The sequence below is a fragment of the Anarhichas minor genome, unplaced genomic scaffold (assembly GCF_050575085.1).
Source record: "Anarhichas minor isolate MPS153535 unplaced genomic scaffold, ASM5057508v1 ptg000022l, whole genome shotgun sequence".
In the NCBI taxonomy this organism is placed as follows: Eukaryota; Metazoa; Chordata; class Actinopteri; order Perciformes; family Anarhichadidae; genus Anarhichas; species Anarhichas minor.
In genome coordinates, this window is record NW_027466468.1 from 163,606 (window position 1) to 188,774 (window position 25,169).

The window sequence follows — 25,169 nt, forward strand, 5'->3', positions numbered from 1 at the left end:
ATGATATCTCACTCAACACAGTCAGTAAAAGTTCTGAAACTTTAATGAGGCACTATGAGAAAAATCCCACCAGGAAGTTAATTGTTAAGGGACATGAAGCCCGACTGTGTTTCATAAAGCAGACAAAAGGCATACTGAGTGGCCATTCAGCAAATGAACATGGTGTTACCTGGTGAGGAAAGCGGACTGTATTTAAAATATTACATTTTATAACTCAGATAACAATTGAAGGACCTGTCGGTCATGTTATAATCATGTTTTCAGGTGTGTGTGATTGTGTGATTGTGTGAGTATGGTCAGAGCAGCTGGAGCCACAGAGGAAAAGAAGGTTTTAGGTTCAAAGATAGTTGGATCCATTTCATGTCATTGCGACCACTACCAATACACACACTCATGCACAGAAACACACACACACGTACACGTGCACTCCTGTGACCTCTCCTGCTGACAGATAACAGGCCTGGGGGTTTGGTGGTGCTTTCGGTGAGGGGGATTCCTACGACACGAACCCCCGGCATCATCAACACCCACAGCATTAATGCTGGGCATATACCTGGGCAGTGCCCAACAGTTGTGTGCATGCTTGTGTGTGTGGAAAGTGCTGGGGATTGGAGGGACACAGCAGGACAGGGAGGACAGGGAGGACAGGGAGGCGGAGGAGGTGACAGAGAGTGTCTCTGGCAGCCCGACTGCTGGCCTCTGGATACTCTACTTCTACTCTGGGCCGCCAGCCCTTCTCACTGATGCACTAATGAAAGACAAGACAGAGCTGGACGGAAAACACAAGCAGACACACACACACACACACACACACACACACACACACACTCGTACACATATTACAGGGAGAAATGGGAGAAAGACTCAGTTGCTCAAAAAAAGGTCACTTTATAGCATGTGACTCAAAGGGCTAAGGCGGATCGTGACGATATGCGCCTGGACGGGTGACAGCGATGTCACGCGTCTGCTCTGGGGCTGTTGTCTTTGACCTCTGGCTCCATACAGCCCCACTTGACCTTAGAGACACAACCGAAAATGGGCAAATAATACGCGTGTTCGGTAATGACCATTTCCAAAGCAGCTGGTGGGGTAATTATTCTGTCTCATCTCTCTCTTTGCCTCTTATTTTCCCTCTCTCTCGCTCCGTTTTCACCTCCCTCCATTCGCATCTGTGAGAGTCTCTCGTCAGGCAGAGCCCTGACCTAAACAGTTTGTGACAGCTTTCTGGGAGAGTGGAGCTGGAGACTAGGCATGCCTCGCAGACCTGAGAGTAGCAAAGGTTCTCTCACGTCTCTCACATGAAATTAGAAAAAGCAAAACACACACACACACACTCATTTTGCATCTCAAAACCCAAGCACATATGGACACACATGCACGGACACACATGCTGCCCCAGATACATCACATCCCACAAACGTGTAAAGCACACGGGTGCGTGCCCATCTCCTCTTCATTATTCAAAAAGCTTGTCAGAATCGAGCAGTACGTGTGTCCGTCAATCACTTTCTGCCAGATGGCGAGTTAGTGTGAGAGAGGGAGTCGGCATGTGTTAGAGAGGATAAATACACACGCTTAATTGAATATGGCTCATACGTTTTGGATCTATGTTCGTGTCTTTTCCTGGTTTAGCCTGTCGAGTTTAGGTCATTTTACTCATGACAGCTCAAAACCAAATGCTAAGACACTGGAAAACATTTCTCCTCAACTCCTGACATTTGGCATTTTCTCCAAAGCAAAGATCCTGATGACGAGGGATTTAACAGGACTTTCTCCTATTCCCAACGATGGTATTACAAGGACTTAAACAAAAAAAAACACAATTTGGGTTTTCTACACATTTTTTTCATGTATATAAATCAACGAATTGAACAAAAATTGTAATTGGTCCCTACCAGTGGGATCCATCAGTGCATTGGCTGCACCCCAGCGGTGGTAGAGGGACGCCAGCTCATGGGGGTTGTAGTTTTTGAGGAAGCCGAGGATGTCAGTTGGCATCTCTGGTGTCTCCGCGATTGGCTCCTGCTTCACATCTCCGCGAGCCTCGGAAGGCAAAGATGTAGAGAAGGAGGAGGAGGACAAGGAAGAATTCACCAGGGTGCCCCCGTGCGCCTGGGAGGCTCCGTAGTTGTGTCCTGCTGTGGAGCTATGAGTGATGGTGCTGGGCCTCGTCGTGTTAGCCCGGCCCTGGCCGTGGGAGTTGGAAAGCGGCTGATGAGGGGAACCCCGAGCTCGGCTGTACTCTGCTAGGCCGTGTTTGCTGGACAGCATGAAGCCAAGGCCCTCTTGGGGCATCAAGTAGCGGTCAGCAATCCGGGACGCAGTAGCAGAGCTGGGGCTTGGGGCTGAGGAACGTGAGAGGGCGCCAGTGCTCTTCTCCATGGAGCTGGAGGAAGACAATGGGCCTCCCCGAGGGTACATATCCGTTTTGGGTCTGAAGCGAGACTGATGACTCTGGTCCTCCGTGTGTCTGACGCTGCTGCTGCTGCTATTGCTGCTGCTATTGCTGCTGCTGCCTGGCTGGACTGGGACTTTCCCAGCTTGGGCGCCTGAGGTGGATGAGGAGCCCCTGGAGAACGAGGAGGATGGGGTAGAGGAGGATGATGATGATGGCATGGCTGCCTGACTGGCTGGCCTGCTCTTCTTCAGAACCTCGCTGGAGTAGGTTGGGGGTCGGGTACGTTGGGCACGCATCAGTGGAGGCAGCGGTGGGCATTCCTTCCCCTCCAGGACTGGCGGGGGACCAGTGCGTCTCCTGGAGGATAACGAGTTATCCCTGGAGCCCTTGGAGCTGTTTTTCAGGGCCCATTTAGGAGCCAGATTGGAGCTGCTGCTGTTGATGCGGTGAGCCACGGTCTGGTGCATCCAGAGCACCTCTGGGTAGCGGGTGGAGTGGGAGCAGAAGGAGCACTTGTGGCTTGGGAGGCTCTTCCTGTCCTGGGTTAGGGTGGCTATGCCCCTGCAGCCCTCAGCCCTCACACACAGATCCACGGGAGTCAGGCCGGGATTGAGCGGGGAGGATCGAGCTGAAAGGTAAGCAGGGGGGGACGCAGAGTTGCTCAACCCCTGTAGAAGAGCTCTCTTCAGCTTAGGATAACCACTTGGGGTGCCTCTGTCCGAGCTGGAGCCGGGGCTGGGAATGGGGCTGGGTCTGTCTCTGGGGGCAGCCGGGTGTTGGACATGAACATGAGTCAAATAGGCCTGCAACTCTGAGGCGACAAAGTCACAAAGGCTGCAGATGTAAGGCTTCTCATCTGTAGGGAAAAAGGAAAGACAACAGAAAGGTCAATGACTGCAACGAAAATGATCTACATTATACTCTTCCCTACTGCCAGCTATAAACCGGAGTTCATTACTCCAGCTCACTGTGCCAGATTCATATTGTTACATCCAGATGTAGGTTTGCTGAACAGCCACCAGGCTGCAGTATTGGCCAGTATTTCCATATCTCTCCTCATCTCAACCTATCCTGAAATAAAACTATTACTTCTACTATTACAAGCACAATAAACATATCAACAGAAGAATAAACAATGAATAATTATATCCATCATCAATTAGATATCGTTTTAAGGATTTGATGTTTGTTCAATGATTCATAATGATGCTGTAATAGTTATTATGTTCAGATGTCTCAGAGAGTTGTTGATCCATCACTATGGTAATGGTTGGTAATGTATTATGGTCCATATGGTGCGAGACAATTACACCATGATATTAAACAGCACAGTAGAGTTGAATCAACACAGTCTGACAAATTAAACAACTGGGCTGTTATAAAGCTTATTAAGTTGGTTTAATCATTGTAAAGAATTCATTGTTTACTAATATTGCTTCCTGATTTCTGAAGCGCAGCTCTGTGAATTCCCCACAAGATGGCGTCTGTGACCAGTCTTTCTTTACAAGTGAATGTTACTGTTGTCCCTGGGACACTTTAAATCTCCCAAAGTGTTACAGTTCAGGAATTAAGAGAATAAAGATACAAATAAAAATAGGTATTGTGGTAGTAGAAGAAGTTGTATTCATAGTGAAAGGTTATTAAATGTAAAGTAATCCCCAAGTTTAAAACCAAAGGTTTTGAACATAAACCCTCAAATTAGCCAGAGTCTGGGTCATTCTATCATCTTACACGCACATACATGCACACACTCCAACAGATCAGACTCTGTAAGTATCACATTATGGTACTCTCCACTACTCCTCTTGTTCACAATAACACCAGTAACATGCAATCTGTTTTTCATTTGGCTTCCTGCTGGCAGCACTAGCCAACACACACACAGCTCAAACTCTGCCAAGGTGAGGCCCTGGTGCTGTGCAGTTCTAGTGGGGCGGCTAGTTAGACTGGTGTGTCCTGTTTATCAGGCCGCTATCGGCCTTTTGTTATTTAGTTATTGTTATTGAAAAAGTCAAAGAATTGAATAACCTGATCATAAATAGCTTCACACTCAAAATATTTTATTGCTCTTCTATAGAAAGTCCAATCCTGAATCAGAACTGATTTGTTGAAGTTGGTATGTGCCTGCACACTGTCACTTATCATCTACATCCACAAAAAGTACAGCTGTGAGGGACATCAGAGTATTCGCAACTATAGCGTCCTCTGAGTGTCTCTTTCCCAATTGCCTGCCTCCCTCTCCATCGGGAGGTGACTCTATAAATAACCAATCCCTCAGACGTCGGTCGGCCAGCCTGGCTGGCTCAATGGTAAGAAGAGCGGATGAGTGACAGTGGAAGTGTCACAGGAGGTAACCTTAGAGATTAGGAAAGAGTCAGAGGGGGACAGGGAGAAAAAGGGATGGACGGACGGACAGAAGCCATCTCGACAAGAATACTCGTCTGGTAAACACTGAATTCTTTAAAACGTATACATAGGCTGGCTTTGTCACAAATATAAATACATTTCATCAAAAGAAATGCATCAGATTCTATCTCATTTTACAATGTCCCTTGACGTTGCAAAGTTTTGTATCTGATACATTTGTACATAGTGTATATGTTGAGCTGAAAAGATCCTATGTCCCAAATGCAATTTCTGAAATCAGACACCAGGGTGCATGTGGGTTGGAAGAGAGTGAATAATATACAGTATATGTATTATTATAAGTTAACCACGCCTTTAACTGCTGGAGTACAGGACTATTATAATGCTTCATAACTAATAATTGGTTGTTATCGAAAAAAACAAGCAAAGGGAACATGCAGACAGATTTTCATGGCAAAGACATAAAAAAGGAGAGCAAAAGACATATTCATGCACAGATAAGGGGGGGGGGGGGGGGGGTGAGGGGAGTTTCCTGAGACAGGAAGACCTGAAATAGCACACAGCTCGATCAGGCCCGAAGAAATGTTGCTGCTATTTTTGAATGTCTGTACTAACAGGGAGGAATGGAGGCTATCACTACAATTCGTAGCCATCCACTATCCTAACCTGTACAAACAGTGTTTTTTCAGTGAGTCTGAAAGTTAAAAAGACAAAAGCCAGAGAGCTCTGACGGGCTGCTTACACAGGGATCCTTCCTTTTAACATATTTCAGCTGTGATTATGGGTGTTTTGCCCTTGCATGGGTAGGTTTTCTTTTTCTGCTCGGCAGTGTTTATTGGTTGTGGAGGTGAAAAAAATGATAGGCATTCCAAAAATGCCCTCTCCTCTACTGACATGCCACTGAAAGGCGCAAACTTCCACTTAACCGTGAGCCTTATTGCTCTGTGATACAAAATAATTGCACTGTTGTAAACAGAATTTTTTCGGTGGCCGTTAAAGTTTATTGACCACATTTTGATAGTATCCGTGAGTAGCCTCTCTATAAAAGAGCTGAAGTCAGATGTTATTCTGACATTTTGCCACACGGTGGCTCCAGCTCCCACTCCACAGAGCCTGATGAGCTGAGGAGCTGCACCTACACAAAGCACATTTCATCAACAGATGTTTACTACAGAGTGACAGAGGCAGGGGCCTCGAGTGGGAGGCTTGAAAAGGGCTACAGTCATTTCTGCTAATACAAATGCTGCAGAGCGTGCTTCTTTTAGTGAACTGGTGTGTATACCATTTATCTCTTTGCATAGCTGGAACATTTTCCTATTACAAACAGTAAAGTAAGCTGTAATTCCCAAAAGACTAATACTTACCCGCATCAAATTCTTCAGTATCTATTTAATTATAGATAATCATTTAAATGTCAAGATAAAACAAGATAAAAACAAGACAGAAGTTTTTGACCGACCTGCAATCTCTCCAGAGTTTGCGGTACCCATCTCTGAGGCCTGGTTTCCCAGGGTAGAGGCTGGTGGAGAGTCTCCGTACCCCGGGGTGCTGGGCCTGCTAGGGGAGCCTGACTCCGGATCACTGGTGGAGCCCCATCGGTCGTCTCTTGTAGTTCTGTCCTTGTCACCCACAGACGCCCGTCCTCCATCCTTCCTGTGGACCCGCTGGTGGACGATCATCTGGTGACGACTGCGGAACACCTTCCCGCACTCAAAGCACTCGTTGGACTTGGAGGACGATGGTCGCCGTCGGTCCTGGCGAGACGAAGGCCGGTACTCGGAGTCGCTGAGGCTCTCTGGTGTCCGGTCCCCTGAAGAAGCGTGGCTTCCCAAACCAGAGTTGCTGCGTCGGCCCGAGCTGCGTTTCTCTTGACCTTGCAGGACATAACGACTGCTCTCCTTTTCAAAAACCACAGCAGCTCCAGCGAGGGCCTCCTCCCCCATACTTCCTCCCCCATAGGAGGCCTTGTAACTCGGCTCCACTGGCTCAACAACCCTTCCTTTCGTAGCTAATTGCCAGGCCTGGTAGCTGCAAACTGGATCTAGCTCTGGGATTCTTTGACCTAGCATCTTCTTCTCACTCACCTCTTCTTCATTCAGGGTCTTTTCTTCAACAGGCTTGAGGTTTAAGTAGTCAATCAAACGTCTCTTAGCAGCTGGTGAGTCCTCATCGTCACTGAGTCTGCATTGGCTCTGGGACTTCTTGCCATAGCTGAGACTGTGGATTTTTTCATGGGCCCTCAGACTATCTCTGTTGGGGAACAGGTTCCCACATTTGGAACACATTTGATAGATGGATGTTATGGAGCAAGTGGCAATTTCCGGATCCTGGGCTACGTCGTTAATGGTGGCCGGATGCTCAGCGGAATCTACTTTTGACCGTGACCTGGATTTGGTGTTGTGGGTTTTCATGTGCGATTTGAGGAACCAAGCTTCCCGGAACCGCCTTCCACAAATACGACAGCAGTGGTCCAGGATCCCTGCATGTTTCTTCATGTGTGACTTAAGAAACCAGGCCTGGGTAAAGACCTGGCCGCAGGTCTCACAGGGGAAGGTCCCGTCACCCTGGGGTTGGGCGACATCAGGTTCGGGCATAACCTCTTCCTTAACAGTGGCCTCCTCCTCTGTGTCTGCTGTTATGTGGACCTTTTCAATATGGCTGAGGAGCTGGTCTTCTCGATGGGCCTCGTAGCCGCACAGGCGGCAACAGTAAGGCCTCTGGTCGGTCACAAGCTTCTCTCTTTTCAGGCTCCTCCCAGGCACTTTCCTCCGACTCTCCTCGCCACTGTCCCCGTTGATCATCCGGTTACAGGCTGAGCTGCTCTTAGTTGGACTCGTACCTCCGTCGAGACCCTCTGAAACGCTCATCTCCTCCTCCTCAGCAACACCCTCCTCATCCTCATTGGAGTGGTGGCTAGAGAGCGTGCCCAGTTTGTGGCTGCGGATGTGAACTTTGAGGTTGCCCTTCTGAGAGGCCCTGTGGTCGCAGTAAGGGCATTTGTAAGGGCGCGCACCAGTGTGGCGTCTCATATGCTGCGACAAGGAGCTGAGGAACGGGAAGCTGCGTCCGCAGACGTTGCAGTCGTAAGCCCCAGGGATTTTGTCGTCCTCACCGTCAACCTCGTTTTGGACCTGGTCTTCAACCAGCTTCTCCTTCCCTCCCGCCTGGGTCTCCATCACCTCCACACTGTCTCTACGATTCATTGTACGAACTGAACTACCCCTTCTACCTGGCCTGACGCAAGCTCAATAAAACCCCAAACTACTGCTATCTGCAGTTGCACATCTAGGGATGTCTGGCGTGCCTTTGTTGGTCAGTTAAAATGCTATCTGCCGTCAATCATCCAGAAATCAAGCTGCTTACACAGCAGCTCATTTAGCACTCTCCGGTTACTGGATGCAACACCATCTATCCATCTTCATCAAGCACTGTCAATGAATCAGTGGCTCAAACTATCTGAGTGCCACTGGCACATGCAGCTGTATCATTTATTTAGTCACAAGAGGTAAAATGTAAACTCTTTTTCATGCTAAATGAGTCTTTGTCCAAATAAAGGGAGGGTTTTCACTTAATTCCAGGTCGTCATTGTGTCGGTTGACAGAGGTTTCGAAGGGTCTTTTCATCAGTGTTACTTTTCCACCACACTTCTGTCCTTCATTTTATTATCTTCTCTTCAGTTTTTACGCACATTAGCAGCATCCAGGTCATGTAACAGGGAGCTCTCTATAGCGCGGCCTGCACGTACTCCATATCATTCACCTGAGAAAGACACACGATAGAAAGAGACAAAGTGGGGAGGAAGGTGAGAAAAGAGACAAAGAACATGTGAGTAAAGCAAAAATTCAAAGGCGCGTTCAGTTTTCAGACACATTTGGCTCAGCTAGCTACAGCATGGAGGTGGACTGCATGTGTCATAAGGGAGATCTGCATTTGTTTGTGTAGTAAGCTATGAATTAAAAAGTAGAACCTGGTGTTGGGGATCATCACATAGACTTAAACAGAAATAAAATACAATCCATGACGTCTTTAGAAACATGTACAGTTGTGCTTTTGGAGTAAAATTGCAAACCCTAACACATAAGCAACTTATGATTAAAAATGAAAATGTTTTTAGATTCACTTCATATACAAAATCAATGAGTTTGATAACCAACTCCTTCAACTCCAACTACTCCTTCCTAAACCTCCAAATCCATTGTAACGTAAATGAGTTTAAATTGACCTAAAAAAGATTTACATCAGTATAAATGGAGGGCAGATGGGGTGTTATCATGTCCACAATGTATCTCTGGCTGACACTGTGCACCACCACCATGCACGTGTATGTGTGTGTGTGTCCTGGTTGTGCATGATTCGCGCAGGGCTTGGGGCTCTGACGCCACACTGGCTGAGTTGACACTTTACACAATCAGCGTGCGTGGGCGGGGGTTGGGGGTGGTGGGGTTGGGCTGTGTTCACATCAGCAAGATCAGCAGTGCTACCATATTCCCTCCCCATACTGGCCTCAACCACCCGCCTCAACTGACACTGTCACATGACAGGGATCTTAAGTACACAACAGGAAGTGGCTCTTCAGACGGTTTGCTTTGCTCTATTTCTCAAACTAGAGTTGAACAGGGTCGGGTAGAGAGTTAAACAGAAACACGGTGTTGACTAATTTCATACTTCATAAATTTCCTTCAGTGGGTGGAATAACTTGCATATTTTCACCAACAGTTTATGTGTATTATTTCTTGCTGCAAAGTCCCAATCTTCTCACAAGAATCACCCAAGGTTAATCACGTCTTCATTCTTTTCTCTTTCTCAGCTCATCGATAATATCATTACAAAAGCCCCCTTTCTGTTACAGCGTTGTTGATTACAATGACATATTTCTGACTGGAGTATTACTTTCAGCAGATGCTAGAGCCTGCAAGTGTGGACTGTATGAAATGTGACTGACAGCATTATTACAGGCTATTATATAAAGTGCCAGGGCCCATAAGCTGAGTTACTGCCAGGCTCTAATTATAAGTGGATAATTGATCATGATCATAAGAGGATAAGGTGGTGGAGCAGGGAAGTTAGCACAAGAACAATCATATGTCTTAAACTCTCACACTGACTCGAAATGACTACCCTGCGCCAGAGCCACCGATCTATCTAGAAGGATTTATGCTATTGAAATCACTGCGCCCCCAATGGTTCGCCATGCTTCCTCCTGGAGTGCTATCATTTAGGCTCCCAGCTAGCGAGTACAATGCTGTCTCAGCCATTACATTGCATTTGAAAACTCTTAGACTTTCACATCTGTGGCAGTGACGTTCTGTCGGTCAGTTGGGCCACCACTTTGGACCAGACTGAACTACTTGATGGATTGCCTTAAAATCTTCTACATACATTCATGTCCACAAGAGGATGAATCCTGATGACTTTGGTGATCCCCCCTGACTTTTCCTCTAGTGTCACCATCAGTTTAAAGTTTGCACTTTACATAGACTTGATGGATAGGCATACAATTTGGCAGGACATTCATATGTCCCACAGGATGAATAACGATCCCTGACTTATCCTCCAGCGCCACTACGAGGTTCACATTTATGGTTTCGAGTGAAATGTCTCAACTATTTGGATGGATTGCCATGAAATTTGGTACGGACATTAATGTCACCTCCGGAATGAATAATCACGTCAGTGATCTCCTGACTTTTCATATCGAGGCATCATCAGGTGAAAATATTAATTTGTCCAATAATTCGGTTTATGAGAAAATACCCAAATCACCTTCAGCTGCATTTAGTTTGGTGCCGATTAGCAAATGTTAGCATGCTAACATGCTAAACTAAGCTGGTGACTGTGGTAAACAATATGCCTGCTCAGCATTTGCATGTTGGAATTGTAATTGTGAGCATGTTCACGTGCTGGCTTTAACATCTAGCTCAAAGCACCACTGTGCCTAAGTACAGCCTCACAGAGCTGCTAGCATGCAGTAGACTCTTTTAGTCTTGTTTTTAAAAGTATTACAATGTTTATTGCACGCAATAGAATCAACATTGTTATCATTGTGATCTGTGTGCCTTGTGCAATCACATGAGACGGCACAGCAGTGTGCAGTTTTTAGTTTTAATTATTTTAACACCATTTTGATTCTTAGTGTAATATACAGCTCACATTCATCATGTCTGCGCAGGTGCAGTGTTTGGTGGGATTGATTCAGGTGCCTCGGTTACATAAGATACCCACAAGCTGTTTATAAAGTAGAAAAACATCAAATCTGACCAAGTGAATTATCTGAATTTATGAGTTTATGGCTTTATTAGACAGATTAAAGATAAAAGAAGATTGATGATTGTGACGTACCACTTAAACGAGGAACAAGAGCTTAAGGGAATTACATCCAGCACACGGCGTGGTGGACAATCGGGTGATGATGGACATAAGTCAAAAAAATAAGTAACACAAATCCGTCCAACCCCATCTATCCATCCACTGGCTTTTCCCTCCATCTGTTCCATCTCTCTGTCTCCACATCCTAATGTTGCTCATTAATACTTAGTGGTTTCTTCCAGTTCTGCCGCTAAAAACAGAGGATAATAATCTTATTTCCTGTTAAATGGCCTTGCTAATTGGGGGTCAGCAGGGCCGGTGGCAGGGGGGGGGGATTCAACAGTAAGCCACCAGACAGTCGCATGTGCAAATTGAAATGTAATGAGATTAGCCCCCAGAAGGGAAACAATGCAGGCTCCTGGCTATACAGGCAAAAGGGGAGGAGAAAAATGACAAATTGGCTTATGGAAGGAGAAACTGTCCAGGAGAGACGGAAATATTAGCAATCATCGAAGTCATCAGAAAAGAGAAGAGAGGCATCAAAGCTCTCTGAAAGGCCAACATGGTTCAGTAACTGGATAAAGTGTCTTCCTGAAGCTAGCAAGAACAGTCCACTTTGTAAATTGTCATTGATATCCTCCAGCTAATAAACCTCTCTCACACACACACACAGAGATTAGTAAGACTGGACATAGGGTGTAGCTGTAGTGTGTTATAGTTAAATGCTGTATTCTGATGGAAACCCTTTGGAGTCACTGTCTTTTTTTGTCCTGCAGGAAAATAATCACCTTTAAATACTTCAGACCAGTCCAACCCTCAATGGGAACGTCATTGGTCTGATATCAGACGTGCCATTAATGGACACTTAAGCAGCCCCACCATGAGTCACAGGGAGTGAGTGGAGTGGAGGCCTACACTCAGCTGATAATGACTGCTGTGTCGAACAAAAACAAACTGTTCTTTTTTTCTTTCTCCCCTCCTTCCTTGCATGCTCAACCTCTGCTGTTTAGCTCTCTGAACGCTGAACCGTGGCAGCTGAGGTCCGGCAAGAGGACGAAATCCACTCTTATTTTCCCATCCACACACACATCCTTTTCAGAGCAGCCCGGCTATTTCTGTTCCTGAGACTCCTGAGGTTCACATCTGGAGTGAGTCTTGAAACAAACAGTGTCAAACGGAGAACCTGCCTCCAGCTTTAATGTTTTTCTGTTTTGTTATTGTTTTCACACATTAGGTCTGTCACAAAGGCTGAATTTCAGCTTAAAAACTGCATTTAATATCAATACTACTATGACGCTGTGAAAAATACAGAGCAGTACAATGACCAGAAACTTGTAATATTTATTATAGGTCTTTCTGACACTCTCCGTGAAACAACTCAACTCCAGTTCTAAACTAAGTGGTCTGTTTGGCTTTTCATGTGCCGTTCATTATTGAAATCTGCTCATTTGCTCCATCTAGAGGCCACACATCCAGCTGGCAGAACACATTTGGTGCACTAATATGAAAAAAAGTATTCAAATTTGGTTACAAAACAAAACGAGTGCAGTCTACTATTTAAAGAGCATTTTTTTTAAAGAGTCAAACAAAGCTTTAGCGGAAGGTGCTCAGCCTCTTTTCTTTTTTTTTGTGCTCCTCTGTGATAGAAAACACTGTCATCCAGCCAGGAAGCACCTTCATCATAGCAATCATCTCAGAGGCAGCCATGGCACACATCTCCTGCACCCAAGGGTGTGGAGATGGGCTTTCATAACACACTGACTCACTCACGCTGTCACCTTATCACTGATAATGACTGCGGGTCGTTCTCGTGTGGGACATCCTTCAGCCATGATGGGCTCTGCTTCCCTCCCACACAGCGGCACAGAGACGAGCATTAGAGGTTAAGAAAAAATACACAGCGGGGGGAGAAAATAAAGAGTGGACCTCTTGTTTAAATGCACACACACACACACACACGCGCGCGCTCACGCATACATGCAGGGGAACTGAGGAATCAAGAAGCAAAACAGAGGGGTCTTTTAATGTTGTCCACACACATCGTTTGAAAGTCTATATGTGCACACTGTGGGCTTTTGACACTGTTTCATACAGGCAGCATTGAGAGCTTAACGGCCCGTACAGAGAGCTGCTCACACACACACACACACACACACACACACACTGCTCACAGAGCATAACATACAGGGAGCACTTTACAAAAAACCTTGCCATCCTCTGTTCGGTTGCTCATAAAGTGGAGACATTCAGGGCTCAGAGTGGGACAGAGGGGATGGTATGGAGTTTTAAACACACACACATATACACTCACACACAAACACACACACAAACACACAGTACAGAACCAGTGTATTCTCAGACCAATCAATAATCCATTATGAACAGACTGCTCTTCACCTCACACCCTGCTCTAAATCGGCAGACAAAGAGGTCTACTGCAAGCTCCACGATGGAGTGAGAGAGGGGTAAAGCATAGCTGGATGCACACACACACACACACACACACTCTCACACACACACACACACACACAGGCTGTTTGCAAAAACACACGCAGTGGAGCTTTAGGACATTATTAGGGTGACAAAGCGTCAGCTGTGGAGCACAGAAGAAGCTTTTTGAAAATTTAGCGGTTGACAGACAGCGTTCTGCTTCAACTGCTGTTAAGTACTGTAGATTCAGTTTATCAACACATAGACGAGTTAGTCTCTTCTTCTTATTCCTACATTGATATCACTGCATTGTAAAAATGTATGTGCTCAATCCAGGATTCACTTGCATTGCTCACATACTTGCACATAACCACATCTGGCCATGTATGCACTTGTGTCTGCATCCAAGCTAGATGGGGAAATCCTTTAGAGACTAAATGCAGATGGTTGTGGTCCAGATGTTTGTTTAAGTCATTTTCGTACTCGACACTGCCTGATTTAGGTCTGTTCTGACTCCAGATTGTGTCTGGACTGGCAGGTTATTAAGTTTTACTCAAGTTTGGCTCTTTTCTTCATTCTATTCTGACTCGATTGTAACTCCAGTTTTGACTCTAGTTTTGGCGTATGACTGATTTGGGTCTAGTCTGGCTTAGTGGTGCTCTTTTGAGTTATTTTTGATTGACTCTAGGTGGAAAGTATTTTTCGCAAACAACACACAATACAAGTATCCCCATTGTGAGGAAATTTAGTTTGGCTGATGTGACTCCTGTCTAAATTGACTCATAATTGACCCCAATTAATGATCTAATCTAGGAGCAGTTTAGGTTTGCTCTACAACCTTTTTGTGCGCAGTTTGGACTGAGTTATGTTGTAGTTTTGGTCTAGTGTCCCTCTAGTCCGCATCCGTCCCTGGTCTGTCAGAGCAGGTCATGCTCATAAGCAGGAAGAGCAGTGGGGGGTTTTGGTTGCATTGTTGGGGTCTCCAATTCCCATCCTATCCCCAATTCCATCCCTGCCCCCCCCCCCCCCCCCCACCCCACCCCATCCCTTAAACCCAGCCAGAACAATAGAGGGGGTCCACTCTGTCTGTCCCTTCTGAAACCCCCCCTCTCTGATAAATAGGCTGACAAGGGATCCTGCCTGCCTCCTCTATTTGCGTGAGAAGGGCCTTTGGACAGAAAAGAGTCCACTGGGTCTCAGTGTGTGTGTGTGTGTGTGTGTGTGTGTGTGTGTGTGTGTTTAGTGGCAGGTGTTTGGGTCAATACTGTCATGTTACATTTTGGTGACCGGTCCATGCTGGGATTAATGTATGGGTCAGGAGGAGAAGGGGGCCGGTTGTCAGCCGTATAGAGTACACTACAGAGTACAAAACCAACAAAACACTCTGTAGTGAAGGATGGAAATTTGACGAAAACAGCTCCCCATTAGGAGTGATTCGTTTCCAATACGATTGATATGCACCTGTAAGTTGCTCTCTGACTGTTGCGCCGTGTGACTTAACACTATTGTCTATTTTCTTGACATCTTATTTCGGATACGAAAACTGATCAGCATGGAGTGATACCTGCTGCTTTCATTAAGCTCTGTTTAAAGCGAGAGCTGCCTGCTCTCGGGGGCCCGACTATCTTCAGCTTCCTATGGGACTCAGTGTGTGTGTGTCCGTGTGTGTGTGTGTGTGTGTGTGTGTGTGTGCGTATGCTTCCCTCCCCCCTCCTTCTCAAACTCGGCCTGTTTTTCTCACACCGCTCGTTAACCCCTGGGTGCTCCTGCCCATAGAGCCCCCCTTCCTCCTCCTGCACCACAGCAGCATACCTCACACACACACACACACACACACACACACACACATATACACACACACACACATATACACGCATTGAGATCTGCTGTCACTGTGCAATGCAGACCAAACTATCACTACGTGATCAAAACTACTTTAGAGTGGATAGATGTGCTTCCTGCATAAACTGTTCTCGTGCAGGATTGCTAGTTTTAACTCTTCATCTACAAACACTTGAACGCAAGGTTAACCCTGACCTAGACCTTAATTTAACCCATCAACCTAAATCCAAATCTTAATCCTAAACTACTTAATTAGATGTAAGGATGATCAAAATGTTCTTATGAAACAGGATCTTGCTCATTTTCCTCACAGGGATCGACATTTAACAACACACAAGCATTAACTTCTAAGCTAATTATTTAGAAAGTCGCAACTGTGCGTGTTAAAGGATGAGATGTTTCATTGTTTGCTGTTTGGATCATAGATTGTATATAAGAAGTGGATGTAGTCACCATGATGTCACCCATTGGTTTATGAACTACGTTTTTCAAGCCTTGAGTTAAGCATTTTGGCGGTCGCAATCTTTGTTTTTTGCAACCGGAAGTGACACAAGTGGGAGAAGCTAAATACATCTGAACGCTGAATAATAATAACAATCATTTTTAGATGACCAAAACTGTTAAAAATGACTGTTAATGAACTGAAAACACTCTGATAAAACTTGTTAGATGAAAACGCGGACAGCTCCCAGACCAAATAACTCTGTGGTAGCCACACCATAAATCATACTCATGGTCTATTTGACTCTAAATGGACCATAATTTACTAAATGAGCATCATGCTGTATTGGTGAAGACTTGAAAGTAGAGATTGACATCATAAACTCATGTTCACAATGTTTACTGAGGTAATAAATCAAGTGAGAAGTAGGGTCATTCTATCATAGACTTCCATACAATCTCACTTATTTTTGCAACCAGAGGAGTCGCCCCCTGCTGGCCATTGTGCTTTGGCTTCACTTTTCCGAACCGGAGGTTGCCCTCTGGTTAAGATACATGCAAATGTTTGCAAACTTCTATGACTTCCCTTACATTGACATCAAATACAAGGACAGGCAGTACGGGCCAGAGAGAGATGAGGTGAAAGAAGCGCTGCTGTAACTTGTTGGCGTGACGGCCGCGAAAGCAGAAGAGGCACTCGTGGTAATAGTGTTCGATTGAAATCTAAATTGAAACTCCTCCATCTCTTTTCACTCCATGTCCAACTGTCCACCCTTCTCCAACCTCTCCCTGTCTACTACCTCCTCTGCCTCCGCGCCCCTCCATCCGTCTGCAGCCCCTTAACAACCTCTGCAACCGAACCTAAATCAGTCTCTCTGAAGTGTAATTAGACCGGTGACCTCAAAGCCGGCCACCAGTCTTTCAGACTGTCACACTTTCTGATATAACCGCTTTATTCTGCCGCTCGCTGCACCAGTGGTTAGTGAGTTTACACAAACACACACACACACACACACACACACACACACACACACACACACAATTTCAGCTGAATTTCAACCTTAAAGGACATCAGATTACAAAAAAACGAACTGCAATGATACCAAAATGACTGCAATGTATTTTAATATCCAAAATTCAGCTTCAAAACTGTTCCACTAGCAGTATTTAACATGTGTTAGCATGGAGCTGTCAGGCCAATGTTGTACTCGAGAACCAAAAAGGATTTTGGTGTCTGTCATCGCGTTGCTTGATAGCTAAATTGACCATTCATGCATGATTATAGGAACAAAAGTCCATGCTGAGGTGTTGAACTGGCACTCCGATAGCTTTGTTTTTCCTACGCATGAACACAGTGTGTCTGTTTGACTTTTCTTTGACTTCTCATTTACATGGTTACTTGTTCTTGTGGTTTTGTTTTAAAACCTGTCTTTACCTTTAGGCAAAATCTCAAGATCGCATCCTCCAAGAGTTGTCAAAAGGAGATATGAGAACATAACAGGGCATCAGATCTGGCTTTGACTCTTTATGCCTGAACACAAATAAACACACAAACACACAAACACACACACACACTAACACACACACACACAAACACACACACACACACACACACACACAAACACACAAACACACACACACACGCACACACGCACACACTGGCAGGCAGGATGGGAGGGTTTTCCACAGAAATCTCCTGATGGCTCTAGTACAGAGAGAATGTGTGGGCTCCAACAAGCAGTTGTTGTTGCAAGGTGGTTCACACACTGCTCTTAAGTACAAACACACACATACATGCCAGAAACAAAAAGAACACATAAATATTATAAAGAAGCAAAAAGAAACTCCAAGCAAACCTGTGGCTAAAATCCAATTGAATCCCCTGTAAAGCGTGTTATTGTGCGGAGTACACTGGATTGAGTATTGAACCCCCTCTGTGTGTGCATGTGTGTGATACCACGTATAGCCTACTATAAATCCTTATTGGCTTGTCATAGAAACATTGTAGAGAAATTGTTATGATTTGTAAAGAGATAAAACTGCCGTAGATAATGCCATAATTTCATTGTGATAATAGTGCTGTGCAATACCAAAATCAATACCACAATATGAATAGACTATATTTTTCAAATATTAATGGTTTAAAGGCATTACATCAGCCAAAACTCTACATGCATGTAAAACAAAAACATAAATTACCATCTTATTGTTGTCTTATTGTCTTATTGTTCAGTCCGACTGAGCTGAACACGATTAGTTAATTAGGTGAGTTTTAAGTGGATTTTGTTACTTTTGGATGGAGTTAGGCTCACCCCCCCGCCCCCGCCCCCCCCCCCCCCCCCCCCCCCCCCTGTCTTTATGCTAAACTGAGCTAACAGGCTGCTGGTTAGGTTTGATAGCTTCATATTTACTGTTCAGATATGAAAGTGGGATCTTTCCAACGTTTTCCCAAAACAAACTCTTCCACTAAAAGAGATAGAACCCAACATCTTATACTATCCACTGTAATAACGTGCCTTTAAATCCACTATTATGTCCTACATACTTTGAGTCCCCATGGGACGATTACAGAAATACCAAAGCGATACAATCGGAAATAAATAATACCACAAAGTTCAATAAGGTCACCCAAACTCGTTATTGGCCATCATAAGTCTCTGAAGGAATATTTTGTTTGTAGTGGAGTGTTTTTGTTTGTGTGTGTGTGTGTGTGTGTGTGTGTGTGTGTGTGCCCAGGATTTCATAGCCAAAAATAATAATGATAAAAAAAAAAGTAAGCGCCACACAGGAACTGGGGCTGCTAGATGAGAATAACAAACGTTGTTAGCCTTTTATACGGGACACGGAGTTTTTCTAGAGAGCGCGGCGAAGCTACATGACACATTTCTTTCATATGCCGGCTGACAGCCATTACCGTGAGAGAGAGCTTAATGTGGCTACGTGGTCGTGATGGATGGCTGTACAAAAAGAGCCGGGAGATCCCATCTGGGTCACGTCTTATCAGGCTGCCTGATTCACATTGATGAAATCATGCCGGCTTGTTAACCCACCCAGTGGACAAAAAAAAGCTCTAAACTAATACTGAGGAAAACAAGGCAGCATCTGACGAGAGAGGGAGCGAGAGAGACGCATGTCAAGGAGAGGAGAAAAGGCAGAGGAAATAATGAGAGGGAGGGAAGCAGAGGGAAGATAAGTGGTAAATAGTGATGTAAAGTCACGGCAGGAGATAGATTGGGATAATACGAGCTGACTGAGAGGGAGATTTGAGAGATCGAGGCGGACAGAGAGCAGGAGAGAGAGAAATGCGGGCTGTAGGCCGAACACTAGAAAATGAACATCATACAGGAATTGGTTTTTTTTGGGTTTATTAGCTGTGTCTGGTGTTTTCTCATTTTCTCTAAGGAAGCGTGATTGAATCACTCAAGAGCAGACTACACGGCTTGTTATGACAGATATTCTTTCCAGTGTAACCACAGCACAGGAAATTGGCCAGGATCCACTCTCTCAACGCTCATCCAATAGTCCTACTGAGACAATCTGCTAGTTTAGTTACACTCTAACCCCCTCACCCCCCAAATCAACCCACACTGTGCCATGCAACAGTGTGCACAGCATGTGTGTGTGTGTGTGTGTGTGTGTGTGTTCATCAGGTTTGTGTGTAGGTGTGTTTGTGTAAAGGTGGGTGGCTGCGTGTGGGAAATGGTGAGTTTTCAGGAAAATTTGACTTACTTTTTCCTCTGTTTTTACAGATGTTTCGGTTTAAAAACATTCAAAATCAGAGAAATCTCCAACTAAAGAGTTGGCCGTTTCAATCTGTGGGCCAAAGTAGCAGTAAAGAAAAACCAATCACCCTAATGTCTTTAATGTCTTTAAACAGCTGTTCCCAGAGGTTTAACTGAATATGACGACTTCATGAAAGCGGTTACTAGAAATGACATCGGATGCGGTGTGGAATGTCAACATATGACAAACAACAAACACACCTACATGAATGACATACTTTAAGTTCAAAATAGGAAAATTGTAATCATGTGATATCTGTATTGTTAATGTAGCAAAATACAGGGCGAAAAAAACTCCCATCTTGTAGCTGAATCTGGTTCACTTTCCCTTCTGATGCAGGTGGGCTTAAGAAAACCAGATCACAGCGTCTTGTCGGTACACAAGCAGCATTCCTCAAACCGCCTGTTTGCAATAAACCCACCAGCACAACCCAATCTGCACCAGTTACCGTGTTTAGACAGTAGTGGATTTACCAGATCGACATCTGGAAGCATGCAGCTCCTACACTGGCTGTCCGGCTGACAACCTGTCTGCTAATGGGATACATAACGTCATCTGGGATATTAATGGGAACAAATTGCTGTCAAAGTTTTTGCTTTAAATGAAGGAAACTAACCTCCATAGGCTTGGAAACAGTGTATGGTCAAGGTTTGTAAATCTATTTCATATGTATATGTGTGGATACAGCCACCGTAGTTGCTCTGTGTTAGTTGCGATCAGACACCAATAATCAATTACTAATGGTCATTCTGGGACTGACCCTGATATTGAGGAGTAACTGACGCGTACAATGCTGGTTGGCAGCACAGAGATATCAGCTGGCTGGAGATATGTGGCTGAATTTTGAATGCAGATTGTATTTATGACACAACAATGTCTGCACTCTTTCAGAAATCCACCCTTAGCACAGGATATAGTGTTGTGTGTATATGTTTGTAATAATAAACCGGGCCCACATAGGAGATATGGGGTATTAGGCTTTCATTCAAAGTAGTAGTAGCCATTGTACAGTATTAGCAGTAATACTAGCAATGACATATACAAGAGGCGTTTGCATTGCGACATTTAGATATTTGTGGCGAGGCTATCTTTGCTTATCGGAGTTGTGCAAAGCGCCACAGAATATCAGCTCCACTCTGCAGCACTCCAGTTAATGTCAAACTATTAATTCAGCGGAGCAGCTGAGGGCAATACGGGAGTAAAGCAAATGTTGCATCAAGCAGTCGTGTTTGCGCAGCTTTCCCCGGAGAGATCAGACGCTTCCAACGGGAGCTATACCTGCATCAGCCAGGCAGCAAAACAGCCATTAAGTCAGCCAAGCAGCCAATCAGGCCTGCCGCTAAAAAACCGACAGGCCCGTTACACAAGAAGTAAGCGACAGAGGATTACGCACGCTGTCAGTCTCTCCACATCGCACCAGTGGACCAGCTTTACACAACACGCTGCGCCAGGCCCAGACTCAAAGACCGCAGGATGGGTTACTAAAAATGGAGACAAGTCACTCCTAAGCACACACACACACACACACACACAAAGAGAGAGAGAGAGAGAGAGAGAGAGAGAGAGAGAGAGAGAGAGAGAGAGAGTCATCGGGTTAACTTGCATGTATTTGTATGAATCTAAGATAAGCAAATCAAATAGCGCCGCGGGTCTAGCTGACAGAGAAAGAACAGAGAGATGGTGACAGTAATCGATTACAACAAATATGGTTTGGGATGTAGAGATAATGATATAAAAAGGATCAGAGGGAGCTTCATTGTAAATACTTTATCGGGCAGCTATCTTGAGCTCAGCTTGTGTCATGGAGTATACGAGATATTGATTGTTACAACAAGACGACAATTTCCCTTTGTCGCAGATCAGACCGACTGTAATGTATCTGATATTGTTGGCATAATGCAGCGTGATTGATTACACAATTACCGTAGAATCAATCAATACCGCACTTGTTGAACTGATTCTAATGAGATATTTGGAATTGTTCACACACTATTAGCAGCAGCAGTTTAAATATGATAGTGGTATGAAATGCTGTTTCAGGGGATTTGCTCACTAAATATTTGGAATTCCTCGAAAGGTTTAAATATTTAAAAAAAATGTTTTTAGAAATACTGAAATTTGGCACAAAATTCTCTGCTGCTTCAGTTTAAGAGTTGGCAGTACCAGCCTTCAAACAATTCCTAATACATACAAGTATAGCACACAAAGCTGTACCTCAGATCTATCTGGGACAATGATGCCTGTGGAGCCGGCTGTCCAGGTATTTAAACCTAAGCATACCAACTGCTTGTGGGACTCCAGGCTCAAACCTAGTTGTGTTCAAAAAGAAGTCATATCAGAAAATGTGCAGCAGCCAGCCAGCTGCTACCTTCAATAACCGCATCAGAGTGGGGCGCTCATAGCATCTGTAGCTGGGTGGTAATATACATCTCAGATTAAGATGGTCTCAATATGGTTTAGTGCAAATGTCAACTGGCATGAAAATACAGATTTGTTGTTCCCATTGTCAGCTCTTTTACTACATGAGAAGTCATCTGTTTGAGACTCAGTATTAGATTAAGACTCAATAGATTGGTCCGATTTTTTTTGCGATTTATTGGGGTTTGTTTTTTTAGGGAAGACAGGCTTTTGTGACCATTGTTAAGACTATTAATTGGGTGATTTTGGGAAGTTGGTCAACTATAATCTGATGGGATTAGCGGCTATGCTCTTTAAATAGAGTTCTACCGCCAGGGATTAGATGATCGCAGCCAGTTGGCCTCAAGAGCAACAGGTTTTCATCTCTAAAACATGGAAACAGGACGTTACAGTGGGTCACGATGCTGTAGACTATGTAGATGTTTGTGTGTGCGCGCAACAAAAAAAAAAACATAATGGAATATTGAAGAAAACAAGCCTTAAGTGTGCGAATGTGTTTGGGATGTGTTTAGCCGGGGTGGTGTGTTTGGGGGCTGGGGGTGAGGGGGGGGCACCACCAGGGGCCCCTACCTTCCTCCCCTCAACTACCCTCCTCACATCTGGATACAATGTGGGAACAGGGCACTGAGGCCAGGGGGATCGCTGAAGGGAGGGTGCGAGTGTGCTGGGGGATTCTTTACAAAACATCAAGAGCCAATGGAAAGAGGTGGTGCTGCTGCTGCTGCTGCTGGATGTGAGGCGGTGGGGCTGTGTGTGTGTGTGTTGTGGTGGTGGTGGGGAGGGGGGGTACTAAAAAGCTCCCTGTCTTTGGTCTCTTCTTCCCTGTGTAGTTGACTGCAAGGCCCCGAGCAACAGACAGATAGAGAGGCAGCTGGGAACTGAGGTAGGTAGCAAACAGCAGCCCGGAAAGCACAATGTGCACGGAGCATGAATCCAGACCAGGTAAAAAAATAAAAAGTGATGTTTCTGTTCTTAAATAAATACGACGGTTATAACAAGCAATCACTCCAGGTTTGGATAAATACAGATATTGGGTTCCACTTTTGATGTGAAACACAGGAGTCAAATCATAGTTTATGTTAATGGGTTCACCAAATTAAATTCAAGGCTTTTAAAGGCATTTCAAACACCACATCAAATCAGATTTAATACCTGTTTCACGACCATACCGGCCAAGTATGATAGAAAACCAGAAGGAACGATATGGCCTGTAATCATTTATTATCATATAACATTTTATCTTTACAACAGTAAATAACAATAATTCCTCGTGATAATATTGATGCACCTGGACCCAGATAAGCAGCATAAAATGGAGGGATGGGTTAAACAATGAAGAATTATTAATTCATCTAAGCAACTTTTTGCTAAAAGTTACACTTGCCCTCCATTATGAGACAATGAGCTTCCTATAGCTTTTTTACATACCAGCAGTGACGGTGATTTCTACAGGTCTGACAGCACCGACTGAAAGTCCACGCACAATCCACTGTCTCAACAATCACACATTTATTTTACAGGTGTATAACGTCCCCCAGGCAGCCAGCAATCGGATACAAAAACCTTTTTTTATAACTAACAAGCAGACTTTGTGGAACAAAGGTGGTTGTTGTTTTTTAAACATATGCACTAGTCCTCTAGACTTTGATGTTTTTGGCACATTTAATTTATGATATCATGTAGTACGTCCATCTGGTAAAAAAAAAAAAGCCAAAATAATCTATACAATCTGATTTGCCAACATTAACAAAGCTCGGGCTACAACGACCGTCTCACTTGAAAGAGTATAATGTAATTTATATTACCCACAGTCATAACAACACTTAGTAAGTAAGTGATTGAGAGGAGAGTGCTTGTGCTATTTATAATCGGTAACAGGCGTTCTTTGTAGAAAAAAGCAAATTGCATAAATATGAAAGAGGAATGAAAAATGAAGAAGAGTAGCCTTGCACTTATTTTTCTTTGCTGAATAGAAACCCCTCAGAATAGATAATAGATGCAGATGGCCTGAAACTCCTGAAACTCCTGCTTGCTTACATTCATCTCGCCTGCCGCCATGCGTGGAGTTGAACTGTATCTCTGATATGTGGATCTGGGATGAGCTCATTAGCCCCTGTGTGACCTGCCTCCTCCTCCTCACCTCTGTCCTCGGTGACCCTTAAGCCTCCTTGACCCCGCCAGAGCTCAACTACTACTTCCTATACCCTGTTTCCTAACGCCTGTTCGATCCCTTCACTGCAAAAGTAGCATATTAGGTATAAAAACAAAGGGAGTAAGACTGCCAAAGTATTTCTATCACACATTTACTTATAGAATTTGGGTTTCCTAGCTCTTCCAGTTGGCTGATAATGAAGCTTTTACATTGCACAAACAAAGTCACTTATTATTTTTTCTCTTGACTCATTTTGAGACAGCAAACCGTTTCTGGCAGAAAACGAGAAGTCAAAATGTATTTCCATATGAGTGTGTCTGCTCTACCTCTTTTCCCACAGCAAAAGCACATAACAATAGTGGCATGCAGGCGCGTCAGTGACAGCTTTGTCCTGCTCATTTAGAAACCGCTGTCATCACTTTTATTCATTGTTCTTTTGGCGAACAAATTTGTTATAATACTTTTTTATTTTTACGTTGAAATGCCATAATTGCTAAAAGCCGTATCTTTCTCCTCGATAATGATCAGAAAGCATTTTTGACAGGGTTAAGTCCAAACTTCCGTCCCCGTGTACCCCGCTCTCCCATACATAGCACACACACACACACACACACACACGCTCACTAACGCACACCGCATCAAGGTTAGGCTGACATCAGCGCCTAACGATCAGTTCCTCTGTGGGCCGAATGATTAGCTGCAGTAGCCTGGAGACTTTTCCAGCTTGTTACCCTAAGTTGGTCAGACATGCAACATCACTGGCCTTCAATCTGCACTAACTACATACACTCTCTTCCATTCTATCTGACTCCAAAAAAAAAAAACAGACTAACAGACTAATAGATGACGCTAACAATGTAGAGAAAGTGGGACAATTGAGATGGATAAATAAATTTAAGTGTGTTGTATTTAAAGTAGTGCTGGGCAACGATTAAAATATTTAATCGCGATTAATCGCATGGAGTTTTTGCGATTAATTGCGATTAATTGCATTGTTATGGCAAAGTTCAATAATGAATTCAAAAGTAGTGT

At 44.4% G+C, this 25,169-nt stretch overlaps 1 protein-coding gene across 3 annotated transcripts in view; it reads right to left on the reverse strand.

Moving 5' to 3' along the window:
• LOC142955154 (zinc finger protein 516-like) overlaps positions 1–25,169 on the reverse strand; it is a 45,132-nt gene that overhangs the window by 9,679 nt on the left and 10,284 nt on the right. For all 3 annotated transcript variants that reach the window (XM_076096544.1, XM_076096543.1, XM_076096545.1), the window contains exons 2-3: positions 6,225–8,524; positions 1,896–3,254 (exon numbers count right to left, since the gene is read on the reverse strand). In XM_076096544.1, the coding sequence (XP_075952659.1) occupies positions 1,896–3,254; positions 6,225–7,968 (3,103 nt within the window). In that variant the 5' untranslated portion in view covers positions 7,969–8,524. The remainder of the gene's footprint in view (positions 1–1,895; positions 3,255–6,224; positions 8,525–25,169) is intronic.